General features: G+C 46.7%; 1 protein-coding gene across 3 annotated transcripts in view; it reads left to right on the forward strand.

The window, feature by feature from the left end:
* Nucleotides 1–19,197, forward strand: part of LOC116045449 (host cell factor 1-like) — a 33,946-nt gene that overhangs the window by 2,164 nt on the left and 12,585 nt on the right. For 2 of the 3 annotated variants that reach the window (XM_031293100.2, XM_031293101.2), the window contains exons 3-19: nt 171–331; nt 2,933–3,135; nt 3,223–3,307; nt 3,651–3,757; nt 5,114–5,293; nt 7,241–7,525; nt 8,417–8,568; nt 10,409–10,543; nt 11,551–11,778; nt 11,889–12,002; nt 12,739–12,937; nt 13,021–13,136; nt 14,910–15,045; nt 15,123–15,220; nt 15,809–15,974; nt 17,257–17,624; nt 18,275–18,380. In XM_031293100.2, coding sequence (XP_031148960.1) covers nt 171–331; nt 2,933–3,135; nt 3,223–3,307; nt 3,651–3,757; nt 5,114–5,293; nt 7,241–7,525; nt 8,417–8,568; nt 10,409–10,543; nt 11,551–11,778; nt 11,889–12,002; nt 12,739–12,937; nt 13,021–13,136; nt 14,910–15,045; nt 15,123–15,220; nt 15,809–15,974; nt 17,257–17,624; nt 18,275–18,380 — 2,839 coding nt within the window. The remainder of the gene's footprint in view (nt 1–170; nt 332–2,932; nt 3,136–3,222; nt 3,308–3,650; nt 3,758–5,113; nt 5,294–7,240; nt 7,526–8,416; nt 8,569–10,408; nt 10,544–11,550; nt 11,779–11,888; nt 12,003–12,738; nt 12,938–13,020; nt 13,137–14,909; nt 15,046–15,122; nt 15,221–15,808; nt 15,975–17,256; nt 17,625–18,274; nt 18,381–19,197) is intronic. The other variant, XM_036007898.1, reaches the window with a different exon arrangement.

The raw sequence follows: 19,197 nt of genomic DNA on the forward strand, positions 1-19,197 counted from the left end.
AATGCATGAAACAAATCAATGTGTACAGGTGTGACTGTTGAGAAGGAACAGTTTGTGTGCCTTTTTGAAATATGTGCTGGATGGTAGTGTTCTGATGTGATGGGGAATATCATCACAACATCTGGGGGAACATCTGGGGGCTGCTGATTGACTATTTGTGTGTCCTTCAGGCGAGTCGTTGGGAGTGGAAACGTCTGAAGGCCAAGGCTCCAAAGAATGGCCCGCCCCCCTGCCCCCGCCTCGGACACAGCTTCTCTCTGATTGGCAGTTGCTGTTACCTGTTTGGAGGACTGGCCAATGACAGTGAAGACCCCAAGAACAACATCCCCAGGTAGGAAACCTCCGAAACCGGTGCTAAAACGATACTTTAAAAAAAGTTCTGGTGCCTGAAACGATAGTTACACTTACTACGAAATGTCAGTTGGCGACATTAAAGAACAGCTTGTTTATTGCTAAGGCCATATGCTCTATTGCTGTTAAACAACGAAAATAAGTACCTCTAGATGGCAGAAGGGTACTTAACAACAACAGCTCGAGTTTCTTGAGGTGCACTTGAATGCACCATGAATTTACGAAGTGCAATTGAACGCACCAGTAAATCCTGTTGGTGTTGTTTCTCCAGCAGTGTCCATGGTTTCTCAAAGTGCAGCTAGTGTCCTCTGTCTTCAGCTGCAGAATGTTGGACGTCTCTGTGTTTGGATGCTTTCCAGTGAAATACAGCCACACGTTAGACCAGGGGTCTTCAACGTTTTTTAAGCCAAGGACCCCTAAGAGAGATGGAGCAGGGACCCCCCCCTTACTACATATATTGTATAAAATTAAGTTGCATAATAAACTGGGCCTACAATAATGTGTAGTGCCGCCTAAAGCCTTTATACCTTTTTTGCGTAGAATATTAAGCTATTCAAATAGCCTACTAATTGTTGGCATGATTTTATAAGTAGTAGTATGTAGCACAGTGAACCCTTAGGACTGTGTATGTGAATGGCCTTAGTGACTACCTTACCTATGGGCCTCTTAGCAGTGGGGATTTATGTTTGCTAATAATATGTTGGAGTTCACTTTTTAATTTTTGAAAAAACTTTCAAAATTTAACAATTTGTAGGCCCCCCTGCACTGACTCCAAGGACACCCTAGGGGTGGGAATCACCAGAGGCCTGATGATACGATATCATCACGATACTTATGTCACAATAGGATATTGTTGCGATTTTAAACATATTGCAATATATCATTTTTTTTATTGCAATTCATTACCTTTTTTCCAACTTCAAATTTTTCCCAATTTCAAATGATGTCCCCAAATGAAAACGTTGTCAACATCTGTTTGATCTAAAAAGATAGATTTCTAAAAAGATTTCTCTGTTTGTTCATCTCACTTCAATTTCATTTCTACAAAATGGGATTGTCAAGCAGACAAACTGACCAACACATATATAATAAAAGATCGTTACTTGGCGTCTGTGTATCGATACAGTATTGCCACGGAAAATATTGCGATACTATGCTGTATCGATTTTTTTCCCCCCACCCCTACCGGACCCCCTATTGAAGATCCCTGCGTTAGACCGTTTAGCTGTCAGCATTTTAACCGTGTTTAATCCAGCTACTAGCTAACGGTAGGCTAACGTTACCTGCTGCCAAGTGTAGCGGTAACTAGCCTCACTTGCAGTGATGCTTCTGTTGCCTGTTAACGTCAGTTTCGGAGCACCAGAGGGCAGCGAGGGGCATTTAAGTGGCACCGAAATCTGCGTTGACATTCGATCCGGTAGATACCGGGCGTTTAGGCAGCGGGTTTCTTTACCCAACCCTAGTCCTCAGTAGAGGTGTGAATCTTCACTGATCTCCCGATTCGATTAGATTACGATGATCATGTCAGCGATTCGATATCTCGATGCATCAAATACATTTTTCTACTAAAGCCATATAGGATGTTTAATTCATAGCTTTTCAAGCTTCAACAACCAAACATTCTGCAGTGCTCTAATACTAATGCTAATACTAAATATAAAACAGCACTGAGCACACGGCACTTCCTGAATGTGCAAAACATACCAGAATATGTCAACAGAAAGGTAGTTAGGCCTACATTAAATAATCGATTTATGAGCCTGCCCATTATCGGTGCAGCATCGTCCATGTCCACGATTCGATGCATCGATTATTTGTTTAATTTCAACACCTCTAGTCCTCAGGTACCTGAACCACTTCCACCGTCAGACCCAAAACTAGCTTATAGACGAGTAGGGTTGGGTATCGTTTGGTTTTTTTCCGATACCGGTGCTAAAGCGGTACTTTTAAAACGGTGCCGGTGCCTAAACGGTGCCTGAACCAATACTTTTTAAGAAAGTAAAAAAAAAAAAGAAAGAAGAGTACTAAACAACAGTCGGCGACATTTAAGAACAACTTGTTTATTACTACGGCCATATGGTGAAAATTAAATGATTTAATAGTAATGTAATAACTATAACTTATAATAAACAATAACTTATTTCACCAGTAAACTGCTGTTGATTGACAAAAACAACCACCAGATGGGAAAAGGGTATTTTACAATAACTTTGAATGCACCGCGAGGCTGTAGGTTACCAGTTTCAGTGAACGCACCGTCTGTGTTTTTCCGACGTCGGAATCTGCTGCGCTGCAGAGCAGACTGTTGAAATACAGTCACATTTTACACTGTTTAACGTTAGCTGTCAGCATTTTAACCCTGTTTAATCCAGCTGCTAGCTAAAGGGAGGCTAACGTTAGCTGTTGAGTGGAGTGTAAAGTCAGGCACCGAAATTTTCGTTCTTATTCGGTCTCGTTACTACCGTTTAGGTCGGAACCGGTGCCATATTGGCACCGCGTTTCGGTACCCAACCCTATAGACGAGTAGCCTACCTGTTGTTCCGGTTTCAGAGCATCCCTTGTCTTTACCTGTCCCTCTCAGGTATCTGAACGACCTGTACAGTCTGGAGCTGCGGCCAGGCTCCAGCGTGGTCGGCTGGGAGATCCCGCAGACCTCGGGTCTGCCGCCGCCGCCCAGAGAGAGTCACACGGCCGTAGCGTCGAGCGGGCGCTCAGCCAACAGACTCATCATCTATGGAGGGATGAGCGGCTGCCGGTTGGGAGACCTGTGGGTGCTCCACATAGGTGAGAAATGTCCGACAGGTGAGACGCGACTGATATTAGTAGTCTGACATGTGTTCTGATGGTTCCTGTTCTCTGATGGTGTCACAGACTCTCTGACGTGGAGTAAACCGGACCTTAATGGATCTGCACCCCTCCCCCGCAGCCTGCACTCTGCCACCACCATCAACAACAAGTAATACTACACACACACACACACACACACACACACACACACGTTGATGCATCTTTTAATTGGACATTAATGCTGGAATCTCTCGTCTGTCTCTCTCTCTGCCTTTCTGTCTGTCGCTGTCTTTCTGTTTCTCTCTCTGTCTGTCTGTCTGTCTCTCTCTCTCTCTCCGTCTCTCTCTCTGTCTCTCTCTCTCTGCCTGTCCCTGTCTGTCTGTCTCGCTCTCTCTCTCCGTCTGTCCCTCTCTGCCTGTCTTCCTGTCTGTCTGTCTTTCTCTCTCTCTCTCTCTCTCTCTCTCTCTCTCTCTCTCTCTGTCTGTCTGTCTGTCTGTCTGTCTGTCTGTCAGGATGTATGTGTTTGGAGGTTGGGTTCCTCTGGTGATGGATGATGTCAAAGTGGCGACTCACGAGAAGGAGTGGAAGTGTACCAACACACTGGCCTGTCTCAACCTAGGTACACACACACACACACACACACACACACTAACACACACACAGAGTAATACATGTTCACACACACCCTCAGGCTACATCTACACGTTTTCTTTTTTAAACGGCGCCTTGAGACAAAAATCAATCTCCATCCACACAAGAGTTTCAGCTCCAGTAGCAGAACTGATCTCCGTCCGTATTAACACGTCTGACATCACGTATCACATGACCATTCACACACACTGGGCCGTTACTCTGCGGTTGTAAATCATGGATGTAGAAGTTAAAAATATAGAAAATACTGTGGAGAACGAACAACAACGGTGTGAAGTAAGAGCTGAGATGGGATTTATTATGTTGGAGCGAGGCCGAGGTGGAACTGTTCACCTTCAGGTCTGTAAGCTCCCTAACCGATGAGACTGACTGGAGATATCTGTTATTAAACCAAAACGTAGCAGTGTGGATGTAGCCTGACTTCTCAAAGATTAGTGACATGAGGAGGATGACACTGTCTGTCTGTCTGAATACCTGTCTCTCTGTCTGTCTGTATACCTGTCTGTCTGTCTGACTACCTGTCTGTCTGTCCATGTGACTACCTGTCTGTCTGAATACCTGTCTCTCTGTCTGTCTGTATACCTGTCTGTCTGTCTGACTACCTGTCTGTCTGAATACCTGTATACCTGTCTGTCTGTCTACCTGTCTGTATACCTGTCTGTCTGTCTACCTGTCTGTCTACCTGTCTGTCTACCTGTCTGTCTGACTGTCTGTCTGACTACCTGTCTGTCTATCTGACTACCTGTCTGTCTGACTACCTGTCTGTCTGAATACCTGTCTGTCTGAATACCTGTATACCTGTCTGTCTGTCTACCTGTCTGTATACCTGTCTGTCTGACTGTCTGTCTGACTACCTGTCTGTCTATCTGACTACCTGTCTGTCTGAATACCTATCTGACTACCTGTCTGTCTGACTACCTGTCTGTCTGACTACCTGTCTGTCTGACTCCCTGTCTGTCTGTCTGACTGCCTGTCCGTCTGTCTGACTACCTGAATACCTGTATACCTGTCTGTCTGTCTACCTGTCTGTATACCTGTCTGTCTGTCTGTCTGTCTGTCTGTCTGACTCCCTGTCTGTCTGTCTATCTGACTACCTGTCTGTCTGAATACCTATCTGACTACCTGTCTGTCTGACTCCCTGTCTGTCTGTCTGTCTGACTCCCTGTCTGTCTGTCTGACTCCCTGTCCGTCTGTCCGACTCCCTGTCCGTCTGTCTGACTACCTGTCCGTCTGTCTGACTGCGTGTCTGTCTGTCTGACTACCTGTCCGTCTGTCTCACTACATGTCTGTCTGTCTGACTGACTACCTGTCTGTCTGTCTGTAGACACCATGTGTTGGGAGACGGTCCTGATGGACAGCGTGGAGGAGAACCTCCCCAGAGCCCGAGCAGGTCACTGCAGTGTGGCCATCAACTCCAGACTCTACATCTGGAGCGGCAGAGACGGCTACAGAAAGGCCTGGAACAACCAGGTGTGCTGCAAGGACCTGTGGTACCTGGAGACAGGTGAGAACTACTGTGAACAAATTACATCACCACTAGAGCTGTAACAATTCCAAAATTCCCAAAACGAAAATACGGTCAATCTTAAAAAGTGGTGCTTCCGTCCTAAATATGCTTTTAAACGAAAGTTTGACTCAGGTACATTCACAAAAAGACCCTAGGTTACATTTTGGCGAGTTACGCTTTAAATATGTGGTCTTTTCCTGGTTATGAAGGATGATTATCATGTGAAAGCACCAGTAGTCAACCCAACAATATTCCCGGATTATCGGCTTCGATGTATTTGGTCAAAAAAATATTGTGATATTTGATTATCTCCATAAGGCCCACCTGTATTTGGAGGTACGTCAGTGTTGATCATGAATGTGTTTACCACTAGGGCTGAACGATTAATTGCATTTGCGATAATATCGCGATATGTTAAAACGCGATTTCCTAATTGCAAAGGCTGCGATTTGGTCACATGACTCGCGAGAGCAAATCAGTCTGCACTCCACAGAGAAAGCATCAACTAGCACGCTAACGCTACGCCGTACCTTGAGCTGATTTCTGTCATTCAAACAACTCTGAGTTGTAGTTTAAAACTTTTACAGCCATTTTAATAAAATGAAGGGTTTTATTCTGGTTTGAGTCCATACGTGCAGTTAATGGATACAGGAACGCAGACCTGAAGGCTCGGTTGGCAACTAGCTCTGATTAGCGGTTAGCTCCGGTTAGCGGTTAGCTCCGTTATAAAGATATGAGTGGAGGAGCTGCCACTGAGAGGGGTAACAACCAGACTGATAAATGACGTTCGGGGAGCTTTCACAGCAGCGTGGCCGCGGGGTTTCAACAGTTTTATTAGTACAGTTAATCCCACGGCAAGAACACCAGCAACATGCTAACGTAACGATAGCCTCTCAGAGCAAGTACACACGGCAGCACGCAACTTCCCGAGGGGGAGGGGCTGGAGGCAGCTCCTCTCTGTGCACTGTAAAAAATTACACTGGTGTGTGTGTGTGTATATACTATATTTTTACTTTTTTAACTGTCTAGTGTGTAATTGTGTGTTGTTCATACTATAAAATGATTTATTGTTTGTCTTTGTTGAATAATACAGAAGACAAAGCTTAAAAAAAAAATCGAATCGCAATATTTGGGAAAAAAATCGCAATTAGATTATTTTCAAAAATCGTTCAGCCCTACTTTCCTTTACTACCGCTCCTTAATTCTTCTCTTCTACTTCTTGTCTTGCTTATTGCCTCTTGATTATTTTTGTTTGTACGCCTCCTGGCGTTTCCGAGAACACCGCAATGAACAGTGTGTTGAGCATAAGGCCGAGTACACGCTGGCTGCGTGGCGTGAGCGTGTCAGCTGTGTGGCGTGAGAGTGTCAGCTGTGTGGCGTGAGAGTGTCAGCTGTGTGGCGTGAGCGTTACAGCTGTGTGGCGTGAGCGTTACAGCTGTGTGGCGTGAGCGTTACAGCTGTGTGGCGTGAGCGTTACAGCTGTGTGGCGTGAGAGTGTCAGCTGTGTGGCGTGAGCGTTACAGCTGTGTGGCGTGAGCGTTACAGCTGTGTGGCGTGAGAGTGTCAGCTGTGTGGCGTGAGCGTGTCAGCTGCGTGGCTTGTCCGTTTTTATTTTGGCTCCCATGTTAACAGGTTAAAGCTTATATACTGCCCGTCTCAGGCGCTGCTCGAGCCGCACCGAAATAGCATGCTAGAAATAGGACCGATGCCTATTTTTCACGCCACACGCAAGCGTGTTGGAAGCGTTTCCAGGCAAAATAGAATAGGAAAAGATGTTTATATGTCATTTAGACACAAATACATATTAATAAATGACGTGGTGATGTGTGAAAGTCTCGAGGTTGCAAGCTCGCAGAGCACGCGCCAGCCATCTACGGAGGCCCGCGCCACGGTCACGCCGGAGTGTAACCGAAGCTTGACCCTGTCCCACGTGTCTGTCCTCAGAGCGTCCCTGCGCTCCCTCTCGGGTGCAGCTGGTCCGGGCCAACACGGCGTCTCTGGAGGTGAGCTGGGGACCGTCGCAGACCGCCGAGACCTACCTGCTGCAGCTGCAGAAGTACGACATTCCCACCACGCCTGCCTCTAGCCCCGCCCCCAACCCTGTCCCCACGGCCACACCCAAGAGCCCTGCCCCCGTCGCCACGGCACCGGCCAACCAAGGTGTCCCGCTGTCCGGCCTCACGCTGGTCCAATCCCCCGCTGCCTCTTTAGCCGCCGCTAAAGCACCAGGTAGGTTTACACACACAGTATCTGCGTCAGGGTTCAACGAAGAAGGACAATTCCACCAAAATGAACCTAGGGGTTAATAACATATGTGTACCGAGTCGACCGTTCTCTGGGACATGTTGTCATGCTAATCAAATGGGTTTGTAGCTTGAAACAAGCTAGCGTGAACCGCTGATTAGCTTCTAACGCTAGCTTTCGGGGCACAGGGTAAATCACTATTTCTACACCACTAACAAGGCTCAAAATAGCACCACACTTCCACGGTAGCATAATGAGGGTCCCTACATGTAAACCGAGGCATTGAGAACTTTGTAAGTGTACAGACAGTTTATTAAATAGATAGATTATAAAGACTGTAGCGTTCACGTATACAGGCAGGCGCCAGCTTGGGAAAACAGTCAACCTGGTTACTGCAACCAGTAACCAGTAACATAGCTCAAACACGGCGTGTACTGTCTTTATAATCTTACAAATGAATGCAAAGAAAGTTACTTTATGAACTTGATTTTAAGATTTGTATTTGTTTATTATATATTTAATCTAGTGACACATTTTGATTTAACAACAACTTTGAATGCACCACGAAAATTAACGCATTATGCTCGGCCCTTAATCGCATCACGATTAACGCGTTAATGCTGACAGCCCTAATTATTATTATTATTATTATTATTATTATTATTATTATTTAAAAGACCTGGAAATCATTGTGAAACTGTAAGCAGGTTCCAACACTGTATAACGCAATTTATGATACGATGATAATCGGAAACAATGATAGAAAGTTTTTGGTAACTTGGGCAAGTTGGTTGTATTTACAACCCTTATTGTTGAACCCTGTGCGTAGAGCAGGTTGACCTGGATGTCCCTAATTCGTTTCCTGTATTTCTGCAGCGGTCCTGAAGGTGGCAGCAGCTCCGGGGGCAACAGCAGGCGGCGCCTCCATCGTCACAGTGAGACAGGCCACGCCCAAACCCCAGGTCGCCCTGACGACACTTCCTGCCGGCGTTCGTATGGTGGTACCTGCTCAGGCCGGTCAGGGGCCGGTAAAGACACCTTCGTGATTCTTATCTCGTTTTAAACGCACATGTTGGTATGACTTTGGTATCCTGTGGCCTTCCTCAGCGGATGGAGTCCAGTATTAAACAAGATCGCTGCAGTCGGCAGCGGGGAAACAAGCTACGATGTAACGTTAACGTAGGGCTGGGCGATATGGAGAAAATCAAATATCACGATATTTTTGAACAACAAACAAACACCTCGATGTCGATATTGCAACGAAATTGTAGTGTTGACTATTGGTGCTTTCACAAAATATCTTCCACATTTAGATTTTAGATGAATAACCATCATAATGTGGATATAATGTCTAAGTGGTTAAAGGCAAATAATAGAACAGCTAGAACAGTCTGGTAAATTCAGAAAATTACACCAATTTACTGTAATGTAGCCTTTAAAACCAGGAAAAGACTAAACTTACCATGTAACGATATTACAATTCTTCAAAATCTAAGACGTTATCTAGTCTCATATCACGATCTCGATTATAATATTGAAATATTGCCCAGTCCTACGTTAAAGGCTCGGACACGCCAACCCGACGGCCGACCTTCGGCAAGAAAAGGCAGTCGGACTGATCAGTCTCCCCGAGTTGGTCAAAAAAGTGCCTCAGAACACCCATTTTCATCACCACATTTTAAGAGAGAAATAGGCCGTACAGTTGCTGAATCTGTCTTCATTTCAGATCAACAAAGGTCAGTTTAAAAGATTTTCGTCAGATTTTGAGAGACTCTAGTCACGCTCATCCCGCTCGTCATTTCCGGGTTAGCTCTCCACCAATCAGATGGGTCATTGAGTCCGACTGCCCGCCCTCCGATCCAGCAAGTCAGGTCGGCCAAAATGAATGCCGACGGCTCCTTTAACGGATGACGGCACGGAACACACCGAACAGACTCGAGTCACCGACCTCGCCAGACTGTCAGACGGCCGATTATCGGCTCGGTGTGTCAGGGCCTTAACAGGCACCGTCAATTTACGTCAACTTAAAGTTCTGTTTCTGGGGCGGCCTCTAGCTCACCCAGTAAGAGCGTTCGCCCCATGTTAGCTGAGTCCTGCAGCGGCCCGGGTTGGAATCTGACCTGCGGCCCTTTGCTGTGCGTCATCCCCATCTCTCGCCCCCTTCCATGTCTATCCACTGTCAATAAAGGGAAAAGCCCCAAAAAATAATCTGACAAACTCAGATTATTATTCTAAGTGTCTGACAACATTATGGAAAGAGTAAGATCCTTTTTAGTTTAACATGAAACAGCCCTGAAATCACCATCACCAAACCCACCAGACTCCATGTAAATAATCAGTAATTTTATCATCGTAAAACACACTTCATTCAAAGTGGACAGAAACAAAATAAAACTATCAAAAGCCGTCTTGGTTCATCTTTCCACTGTTCCAACAATCACCACTCTGGTTTGGTTGAAATAATCCCTTAATTCACCCATTTACATGTGGAGATATGCTGGCTCTATACACGCTAAAAGTCCTGATTATTTACATGGAGTCTGGTGGAGTTTGGTGATGGTGATTCCGGGCCTGTTGAATGTTGAACAAAAAGGATCTTACTCTTTAACAAAAAGCCCGGTTCTCAGCTGCCGGTTACAGATTTCTCACTTAATACTCGACCAATTTCAAATATTTTTGTTCACATTAGTCACTTAGACAGAAATGCCTGGGAAAATAGGGTGAAACTACCCTTTAAATAAGTACGTAACTTCAGTTATGTGGATATATGACCACCTCAGTACTCGCATGATAATTTATCAATCTCCAAGACAACTGAGCAACTCTGAGCTCTTTCTTACCTCCCTCCCGTTTCCTGTCTGCTCTCAGCCAATAGGAAGCAGTCCTCAGATGAGCGGCATGGCGGCTCTGGCGGCGGCAGCTGCAGCGACTCAGAAGATGCCCCCGTCCACGGCGACGATGATGAACGTCCCTGCAGGAGCAACCCTAGTAAAGACCATGGCTGTGAGTTCAGGATCCAGCAGTCTGCCGCTCAAAGTAGCTGCTGCAGTTACAATAATACCAGCTAGGGGGTCGACCCGTGCTGGTTTTTCAAGGCCCATACCGATTATTAGTAGTTAATATAACGGCTATTTGGAACTGATATGCATTTACAGTGAAAATGAAAATCTTTAAGTCAAAATTAAGATGTTGGAATGTTACAAAGTCCAACACAAACCTTTGTTTAAATGCTTTAAAGTGCTCATATTATGCTCGTTTTCAAAAAAAAGTTGTATTTAGAGGTTATATCAGAATAGGTTTACATGGTTTAATTTTCAAAAAACATATTTTTGTTGTACTGCACATTGCTGCAGCTCCTCTTTTCACCCTGTGTGTTGAGCTCGAGCTTGAGGGCGTGCCCTGACAGTAGCTAGGTAAGGACTACTAGCCAGTCAGAAGCAGAGTATGAGGGCGTGTCCTGACAGTAGCTAGGTAAGGACTACTAGCCAGTCAGAAGCAGAGTATGAGGGCGTGCCCTGACAGTACCTAGGTGAGGACTACTAGCCAGTCAGAAGCAGAGTATGAGGGCGTGCCCTGACAGTAACTAGGTACGGACTACTAGCCAGTCAGAAGCAGAGTATGAGGGCGTGCCCTGACAGTACCTAGGTAAGGACTACTAGCCAGTCAGAAGCAGAGTATGAGGGCGTGCCATGCTAGCAGCTAGGTGAGCATTATAACGTGTGTTCCAAAGTGACCACGTTTGTCTCTGAAGTAAAGGCTGGACTACAATAGAGCTGTTTGGAGCAGTTTGTGAACAGTGTTTTCTGTTGGAGATGGTAAGTCCCTTTGGGCTTTATCACTTTGTAAACCTGTAACATGCACAAAAAAGATATATAACCTAATAAAGGAAAGGCATTTTAAGTAATTCTTTAATAAATGAGAATCTTTCAACATACCAGCCAGTAACAGAGAGCCAGATAGCGTTGTGGGCGGGACATTCAGTCAGACCTGTTCTCTTCTGTGTGTCTCAGGTGAGTAACCCGGCCACTCGGATGCTGAAGACCGCTGCCGCTCAGGTGGGCGGGACCTCTGTGGTCTCCACCCCCGGGACCCCCGGCCGGCCAATCATCACGGTGCACAAGTCGGGCACTGTGACGGTGTCCCAGCAGGCTCAGGTGGTCACCACGATGGTGGGCGGAGTCACAAAGACCATCACGCTCGTTAACAGTCCGCTCAGCATGGGCGGAGGCGGGACTCTGGTGAGTGATGTCACCTGTTGGCACTTTTTTACTTAAGTTAAGGATCTGAACACTTCGTCTGTCGCTGCCTGCCTGGTCACTAGAGGAAAACTTTATTGGTTACGTTTCAGATCGGTAACCTTGGTAACCTGGGGAAGATGATGACCGTGGTTCACACCAAGCCAGTCCAGAGTGGAGCGCTCACTGTTCAGGCTGGGAGCAGCCCAGTCACCCAGATCCTCCAGGTACTGGTTACAGGTTAAAGAGGAACTTCGCCAGTTACAGCGTCTCGCTCAATACTAGACCAAGTTCAAAGGTTTTTGTTTTTTAGTCCCCTAGACTAGCCTGACGTGGTCATACTCAGATTCTAGTCAGAATATGAGTAATTCTGCTCCGTTGGGCTGGGATTATGGGGCGTGTTTCAACCCAACCAGGAAAGGAAATGCCTCTGAACTCACACTGGATAGACCTACAACCAATCAGAGCAACAGATAGACCTACAACCAATCAGAGCAACAGATAGACCTACAACCAATCAGAGCAACAGAGTATGTCACGTAGCTGATAAATTAAACTCTTGAATCCCGTAGGACTGATCGACAGATGCCGTGATCGTGGTTCTCTGTTCCTCTTTTAAAATGAATGTGCTGTTGATATCTTCTAAAACAGACGCGATAGCGGCCATCTTTGTTGTAAACGAATTCAACCCAAGCGCTCTTTGGTGACGTGGTTGATTACTGTTGATCATCTGTCCATCATCGTATAAAGCCCGCCCTGACAATCTGATTGGTCCAAACAGCTCTGGTTGGAGCATAGTTGCTCCACAACGGATCAAGTCCAGACCGAACTTCCCGACCTCAAATGTTGTGGGCGGGGCTAAGTTCGGCTGGCATCCAGGCTCCACTTAGACACCAATGCATAGGAAAATAGGTCGAAAATGTTAGAATGACCCTTTAACCCCCCCCTCTCTCTCGGTATCAGGCGAAGGGCGGCCTCCCAGCAGGAACCATCTTGAAGTTGGTGACCTCAGCAGACGGCAAACAGACCGCCGTTCTCAGCACCGCGCAGGCCGGAGCCACAACAGCCAAACCCACCATCCTGGGCGTCGCCCCGGCAACCTCCAAACCGGGGACCACCTACATCAAGACCATCCCAATGTCGGCGCTGCAGGGGGGGGCAGGTACGGCACAGACACACACACACACCTGAGCTGCTTTAATGTTGGGTGTGAAGATTGACTGAGTGAGGCTCCGCCCCCTACAGGTGGCAACAGTCCGTTCACCATCCTGACCACCAAGATGATGACGCCAGGTACTGCCGGCAAGATCATCTCCACCGTCCCCAAAATCACTGCAGCCGGCCAGCAGGGGCTCACACAGGTAACACAGACAGACAGACAGACAGACAGACAGACACAGGTAACACACAGACACGCACGCGCACACACGTAACATGCGCACCCATAACACAGACTCACACACACACACACACACACAGGTAACGCACGTGCACACACACACACACACACACACACACACACACCAGGGCTCTAGAGTGCGACCAATTTGGTTCTAACGTCCTCTTATCCGCTGCCTCTCCACTAACGAAGCGATGTCGTTTATATTGATATGGTTTAATGTTGCGTTACGTGACCCATTTCTTCTGTAAAGCCGTGCCTGTGATTGGATCTCTCCTCCGCGCAGCCCCGCCCCCCATTCACTCACACACGGCCCCCCTGCAACATGCAGACAGACACAGCACCGCCGGTCCACACTGCTGACATTTGTCTACAGTTGTAATTGTTATTAATACAGCTATATATTGTTAAGTCTGAGAGGGAAACCTGTATTGGTACCAGTGTTTCCGCTGGTAACTCTCTGTTATTGCGGCCGCCACGGCGAAAAACACAGAAGAAGTTATTTGAATGGAACTAACTTCAGTTGGTTGAGTAATAGCGTGTGAGACGGAGCCTGCTGGACCTGGGCGAGAGATGTGACCCACGGCCACATTATCATAGTTCATAAAAATGCAGCGCAGCCAGGGACGATACAGACATTTCATACACAAGACGTATGTAACGCCGCTGATTGCTACTGGGCTATCCGGGTCTGTTATTGTTGTTGAAAACAAGTGAAGGAGCTTTCTCAGAGATATATATTTTTAAATATATCCCAGTCTATTTATTTCAGATAATTTACATGTGTTGCAGCTGTATATTTTCAAATTGGGCAGGAAACCCTGTCTTTGCATTTTATTTTAATCACATCTGTATTAATAAAAGAGCTTGTGAAAAGTGTCTTTGACTTAAAACTGAACATTTAGCTCACTTTGTAAAGAGAAGAGATAAAAACAAATACAGAGATATGATTTTTAGTCCTGGTCTAATGGAAGATCTGATAAGAATCAGTGTGGAGGGGCCCAGTTTGGAGAATTTTGATGCTAGGGAGTGTGGGAAGCTGGTTTAGCCAAGGCCAAAGGTGAAGAAGGCCAGATGACAGGTGTTGGCCATCTGAGGGGCATTTGACAGCAAGGGGGGGGGCGCTATAAGACTTTGAGTACAGTAGAATTGGGCTTCAAATAAAAAAAAAAAATGTACCAACTACTTATTCTTGTTTTAAAATAATTGACATAATAAATATATATGATTTTATATGGTGATATATAGCGTGATAAAAAGGTGACTTTGAAATTGTGGCGTTAACGGCGACGCAAGGAAAAAATTGGGTGCACCTAAATTTTGTGCTGGTGCACCTACATAAAAAAAAGTTAGGCGCACTAGTGTGACCAAGGCAAAAAGTTAGTCTGGAGCCCTACACACACACACACACACACACACACACACATACAGACACAGGTAACACACACACACACAAACGCGCACAAACACGTAACGCATGCACCTATAACACACACGCCCACACAGACACACACACACACACACACACACACACATATATACAGAAACAGGTAACACAAAAACACACAGACACAGGTAACACACACACACATACACACACACACACACAGACACAGGTAACACACACGCACACACACACGGGTAACCGCTAGCTATATAGCTAACTAAAGCATGTGAGCGCAGAGTGGATTTTTAAAAGTGTGTGTGTGTGTGTGTGTGTATGTGTGTGTTTCAGGTGGTGCTGAAAGGCGCTCCAGGGATGCCTGGTACGATCCTCCGGACCGTCCCCATGAGCGGAGTCCGACTGGTGTCATCGGGAGCTGTCGGCACCAAACCGGCCGTCACCACGCTGGTCGTCAAGGGAACCACAGGTAAACAGCCGTCAGACACGGAGACGGGCGCTGAGCCGGCTGTAAGGAACGGACTGACAGGTGTGTTTGTGTCTCAGGTATGTCCAGTCTGGGGACAGGAACAGGAAGCGTCTCCACCATCGCCACGCTCGCCAACCAGGTTACCACAGCAACCGCAGCAGCCGGACCAAAACAGGTAACGAGACTGAAGGCTCTGTACTTTAGTAATACTGTAGTTTTGTCTCTGCACTGTACTTCCGCAGTAATTTGGTTTGGGTAGAACCGTTTATTTACTCAGAGAACTTCTTCTGCGTGGCCGGGTTAGCTCAGTTGGTAGAGCGGACGCACATATATAGAGGTGTACTCCTTGCTGCAGCGGCCGCAGGTTCGACTCCGACCTGCGGCCCTTTGCTGTGTGTCATTCCCCCTCTCTCTACCCTTTCGTGTCTTCATCTGTCCTGTGAAAATAAAGGCCTAAAAATGCCCGAAAAAATAATGTTAAAAAAATAAATAAAAGAGAACTTCTGCTTTAAATTGTACAAGCAAGAAGCAACTCTTAATTATTTTAGGTTAGTTTAGTGTTTACATTAAGAACTGACCCCCAAAAAGTTAGTTTAAAGGACTTTTAACTTATCCATCCATGGTTTAAAAGGCAGATATTAAAAGATTGATTACCGGATTTTATGAATGGAGATGAGATCACTCAGACAAACATGGGTTTTATTGGGAGAATCGATGGTTTTAACCCTGCCCTAGTAGTAATGCTGCAGTTCTGTCTGTGCAGGTGACTCTGATCACGACTCCGAGCGGTGCCGAGGCTCAGCCGCTGGTCCAGGATCTGCCCGTCACCTTCATGGCTTCTCCTACTTCAGAAGAACCTGGAAGTAGTACTACTGCTACAACTACTGCAGCAGCAGCGGGAGAGGCTGGAGACACGGCAGCTGCTACAGGTACAGAAACTTCTTCCACGAGCTCCAGTTACTCCAATATAAAGCCGTTTTGACTAACTTAATTTCAGATGTTATAGAAATAATATCTAGAGTCTGCGCCCTACTGTTCATTTAGAGATGCTTGTGCTGGTTTCAGGTCCTAAACGTCAAACAAACACTAGGGGCACAGGCTGTGCACCAAAATACAACAAACAACGTTCCAGCCAATTTAAGGGATTCTTACATATTCTGTTCAGGCTTCATAACATTTCAGTCAACTAAAATGTTTGTCATAGGCTACGTCTACATAGGCTACGTGTACGTAGGCTACGTCTACGGCCCGATCGCCCACGCCTGTTGTAGTAGAGCTTAGATCGGGCCCAAAAAAATCAAGCCCGACCCTACCCGAGCCCGAGCACGTTGCGTCCGAGCCCGGCCCGACACATTAACTGTAATTATGAGCCCGAGCCCGATTTAAACGCGACAATTTTTTTAATACGTGGGCCGTTATAACTGACGTTCTCAACTACAATTCAGAGTTGTTTGAACTGCAGAAATCTGTTTAGAATGATCTTAATGAATAATGCAACAAGGACGAAGCATGTAAACTGCTGTTAGTTTAGTCAGAGTGGAACGGATCGCAAATGGATCCGAATGAAGAAACGTAAAAAAAACCTCGACCCATAGCTCCCTCAGCTGAATAGTGAGGGGAACAGATCAAGACTGCACCATAATCAAAGACCTGGAACCATATAGGAGACTTTCTGGTCTCCATCACCTAATTAATACTGTCCTTCGCCACGGTCTCATCACCTAATTAATACTGTCCTTCACCACGGTCTCATCACCTAATTAATACTGTCCTTCACCACGGTCTCCATCACCTAATTAATACTGTCCTTCACCACAGTCTCCATCACCTAATTAATACTGTCCTTCACCACGGTCTCCATCACCTAATTAATACTGTCCTTCACCACGGTCTGCGTGCTGATGCGCTGGCTGACAATAGTGCTGCAGAGGGGGGGAGACACGATGTAGCCCAGTTTACCTCACACTCAAGTCAGGTCAGGACATCCACCCAGAGCTACGGGAGGAGCTGGAGAGGCAGAGCTTTCTCCCCACCGAATAAGGCTAACAAAGTAATGATTAAAAAAACACAAATGCTTGATCAAGGGTCAGGCCTGGCCCGAGGATAGCGGCGGAAAATATTGGGTTCGGGCAGAGAATCTAAACTCTATGTTGTAGATAAAATATAAACAGAATCAGGTGTGTTGATGATGTCACTCTGATGATGCTGCAGTGACGCAGGTCTGCTCCAACCCGCCCTGTGAGACGCACGAGACGGGCACCACCAACACCTCCACCGTCGCCACAGCAACCATGGGCGGCAACGGCAGAGTGTGCTCCAACCCGCCCTGTGAGACGCACGAGACGGGCACCACCAACACCTCCACCGTCGCCACAGCAACCATGGGCGGCAACGGCAGAGTGTGCTCCAACCCGCCCTGTGAGACGCACGAGACGGGCACCACCAACACCTCCACCGTCGCCACAGCAACCATGGGCGGCAACGGCAGAGTGTGCTCCAACCCGCCCTGTGAGACGCACGAGACCGGCACCACCAACACCTCCACGGTGGCGTCCGCCAGCATGAGCCAACAGCTGCAGGCGAGTAACTTGCAAAACGTAATGTGCATAATAATCGATTTTCTCGAGTGCTCCGTTTTTGGATCTGAAATCATAATCACGTTTGATTAATTGCAGCCCTGTAAAAAAAATATGGAATAAAGAAGATGCAGTGAAGTGTGTGTGTGTGTGTGTATGTGTGTGTGTGTGTGTGTGTGTGTCTGTCTGTGTGTGTGTGTGTGTGTGTGTGTGTGTGTGTGTGTGTGTGTGCGTCTGTCTGTCTGTGTGTCTGTCTGTCGGTCTGTGTGTGTGCGTGTCTGTCTGTCTGTGTGTGTGTGTGTGTGTCTGTCTCTGTCTGTCTGTGTGTGTGCGTGTCTGTCTGTCTGTGTGTCTGTCTGTCTGTGTGTCTGTGTGTGTGTGTGTGTGTGTGTGTGTGTGTGTGTGTGTGTGTGTATGTGTTTGTCTGTCTGTGTGTGCGTGTGTGTGTGTGTGTGTGTGTGTCTGTCTGTCTGTCTGTCTGTCTGTCTGTCTGTCTGTGTGTCTGTCTGTCGGTCTGTGTGTGTGTGTGATCTGAAATCATAATCACGTTTGATTAATTGCAGCCCTGTAAGAAATATGGATAAAGAAGATGCAGTGAAACAGGAAAGACAGGAACATGGCGTGTTGTTGAATGTTGTCGTCTCTCCTACCAGCCGGCAGCTCAGCGTCCTGCCGCTCTGAGCGGAGCGACCGTCTGCTCCAACCCGCCATGCGAGACCCACGAGACGGGAACCACCAACACCGCCACAACAGCCACGGGTAAGCTCCGCCCACACACCCGACCACGGTCCAAAAGTTACTTTTTTGTCCACCAGCCAGATGGCTAGTTAATGTTCAAATTTTACCGACCACTCAATAGATCACCATTGGGGTTTTTTTTGGCTGCTGAGTGAAGCAAATCTAACAGCCACTTGTATATTTTACCATTTGGCTGGTAGATGCACCCGACTCTCAAAAACAGTGGACCTGGAAAAGTCATGAAGGTGGTAAAATCCTTGAACATTTTGGAAAACCTCACAAAAATTAGTAAAATCCTAGAACATTTTTCGAAAAGTCATGAAAGTAGAAAAATGCCTTGAAAGTAGGGATGCACGGAATCCAGGATTCTGCTTCAGATTCGGCTGAATATTGGGCTTTTTGACGGGGTTCTGGTTTCTGCTGAACCTTAGAATTTTTTCCCACCGAACCCTACACTTGCACTCCGCGTGCTACGCTGGTCGATGTAATGACGGCGCCGTTGATTACGGGAAGGTGTTTACGTAGGTGGAGCGTTCAATGCAGCAGGCTGTGAGGAAGTGGAAATGGAACTGGTGTAGCAGAAAAAGTGTAGTTTGGCAGTACTTTCGGTCAAAAGAAGGCCATTCAAGTCCAGCTACATGTTCAATCTGCCATGCTGATTAGTCTGGTGGTGGCGAGGACCCTAAACTATACACAACATCACCGCTGTTACAACATCTGGTATGAAACATCTGGAAGAATACGAGTTGTGCATGAAGGAATCTACAGACAGCAGCCAGAATGCAGCAACTTCAGGTACGGCAAAGGAAGGACAGTCACTGTTTACTTCATTAATGAG

The sequence above is a fragment of the Sander lucioperca genome, chromosome 12 (genome assembly GCF_008315115.2).
Source record: "Sander lucioperca isolate FBNREF2018 chromosome 12, SLUC_FBN_1.2, whole genome shotgun sequence".
Taxonomy (NCBI): domain Eukaryota; kingdom Metazoa; phylum Chordata; class Actinopteri; order Perciformes; family Percidae; genus Sander; species Sander lucioperca.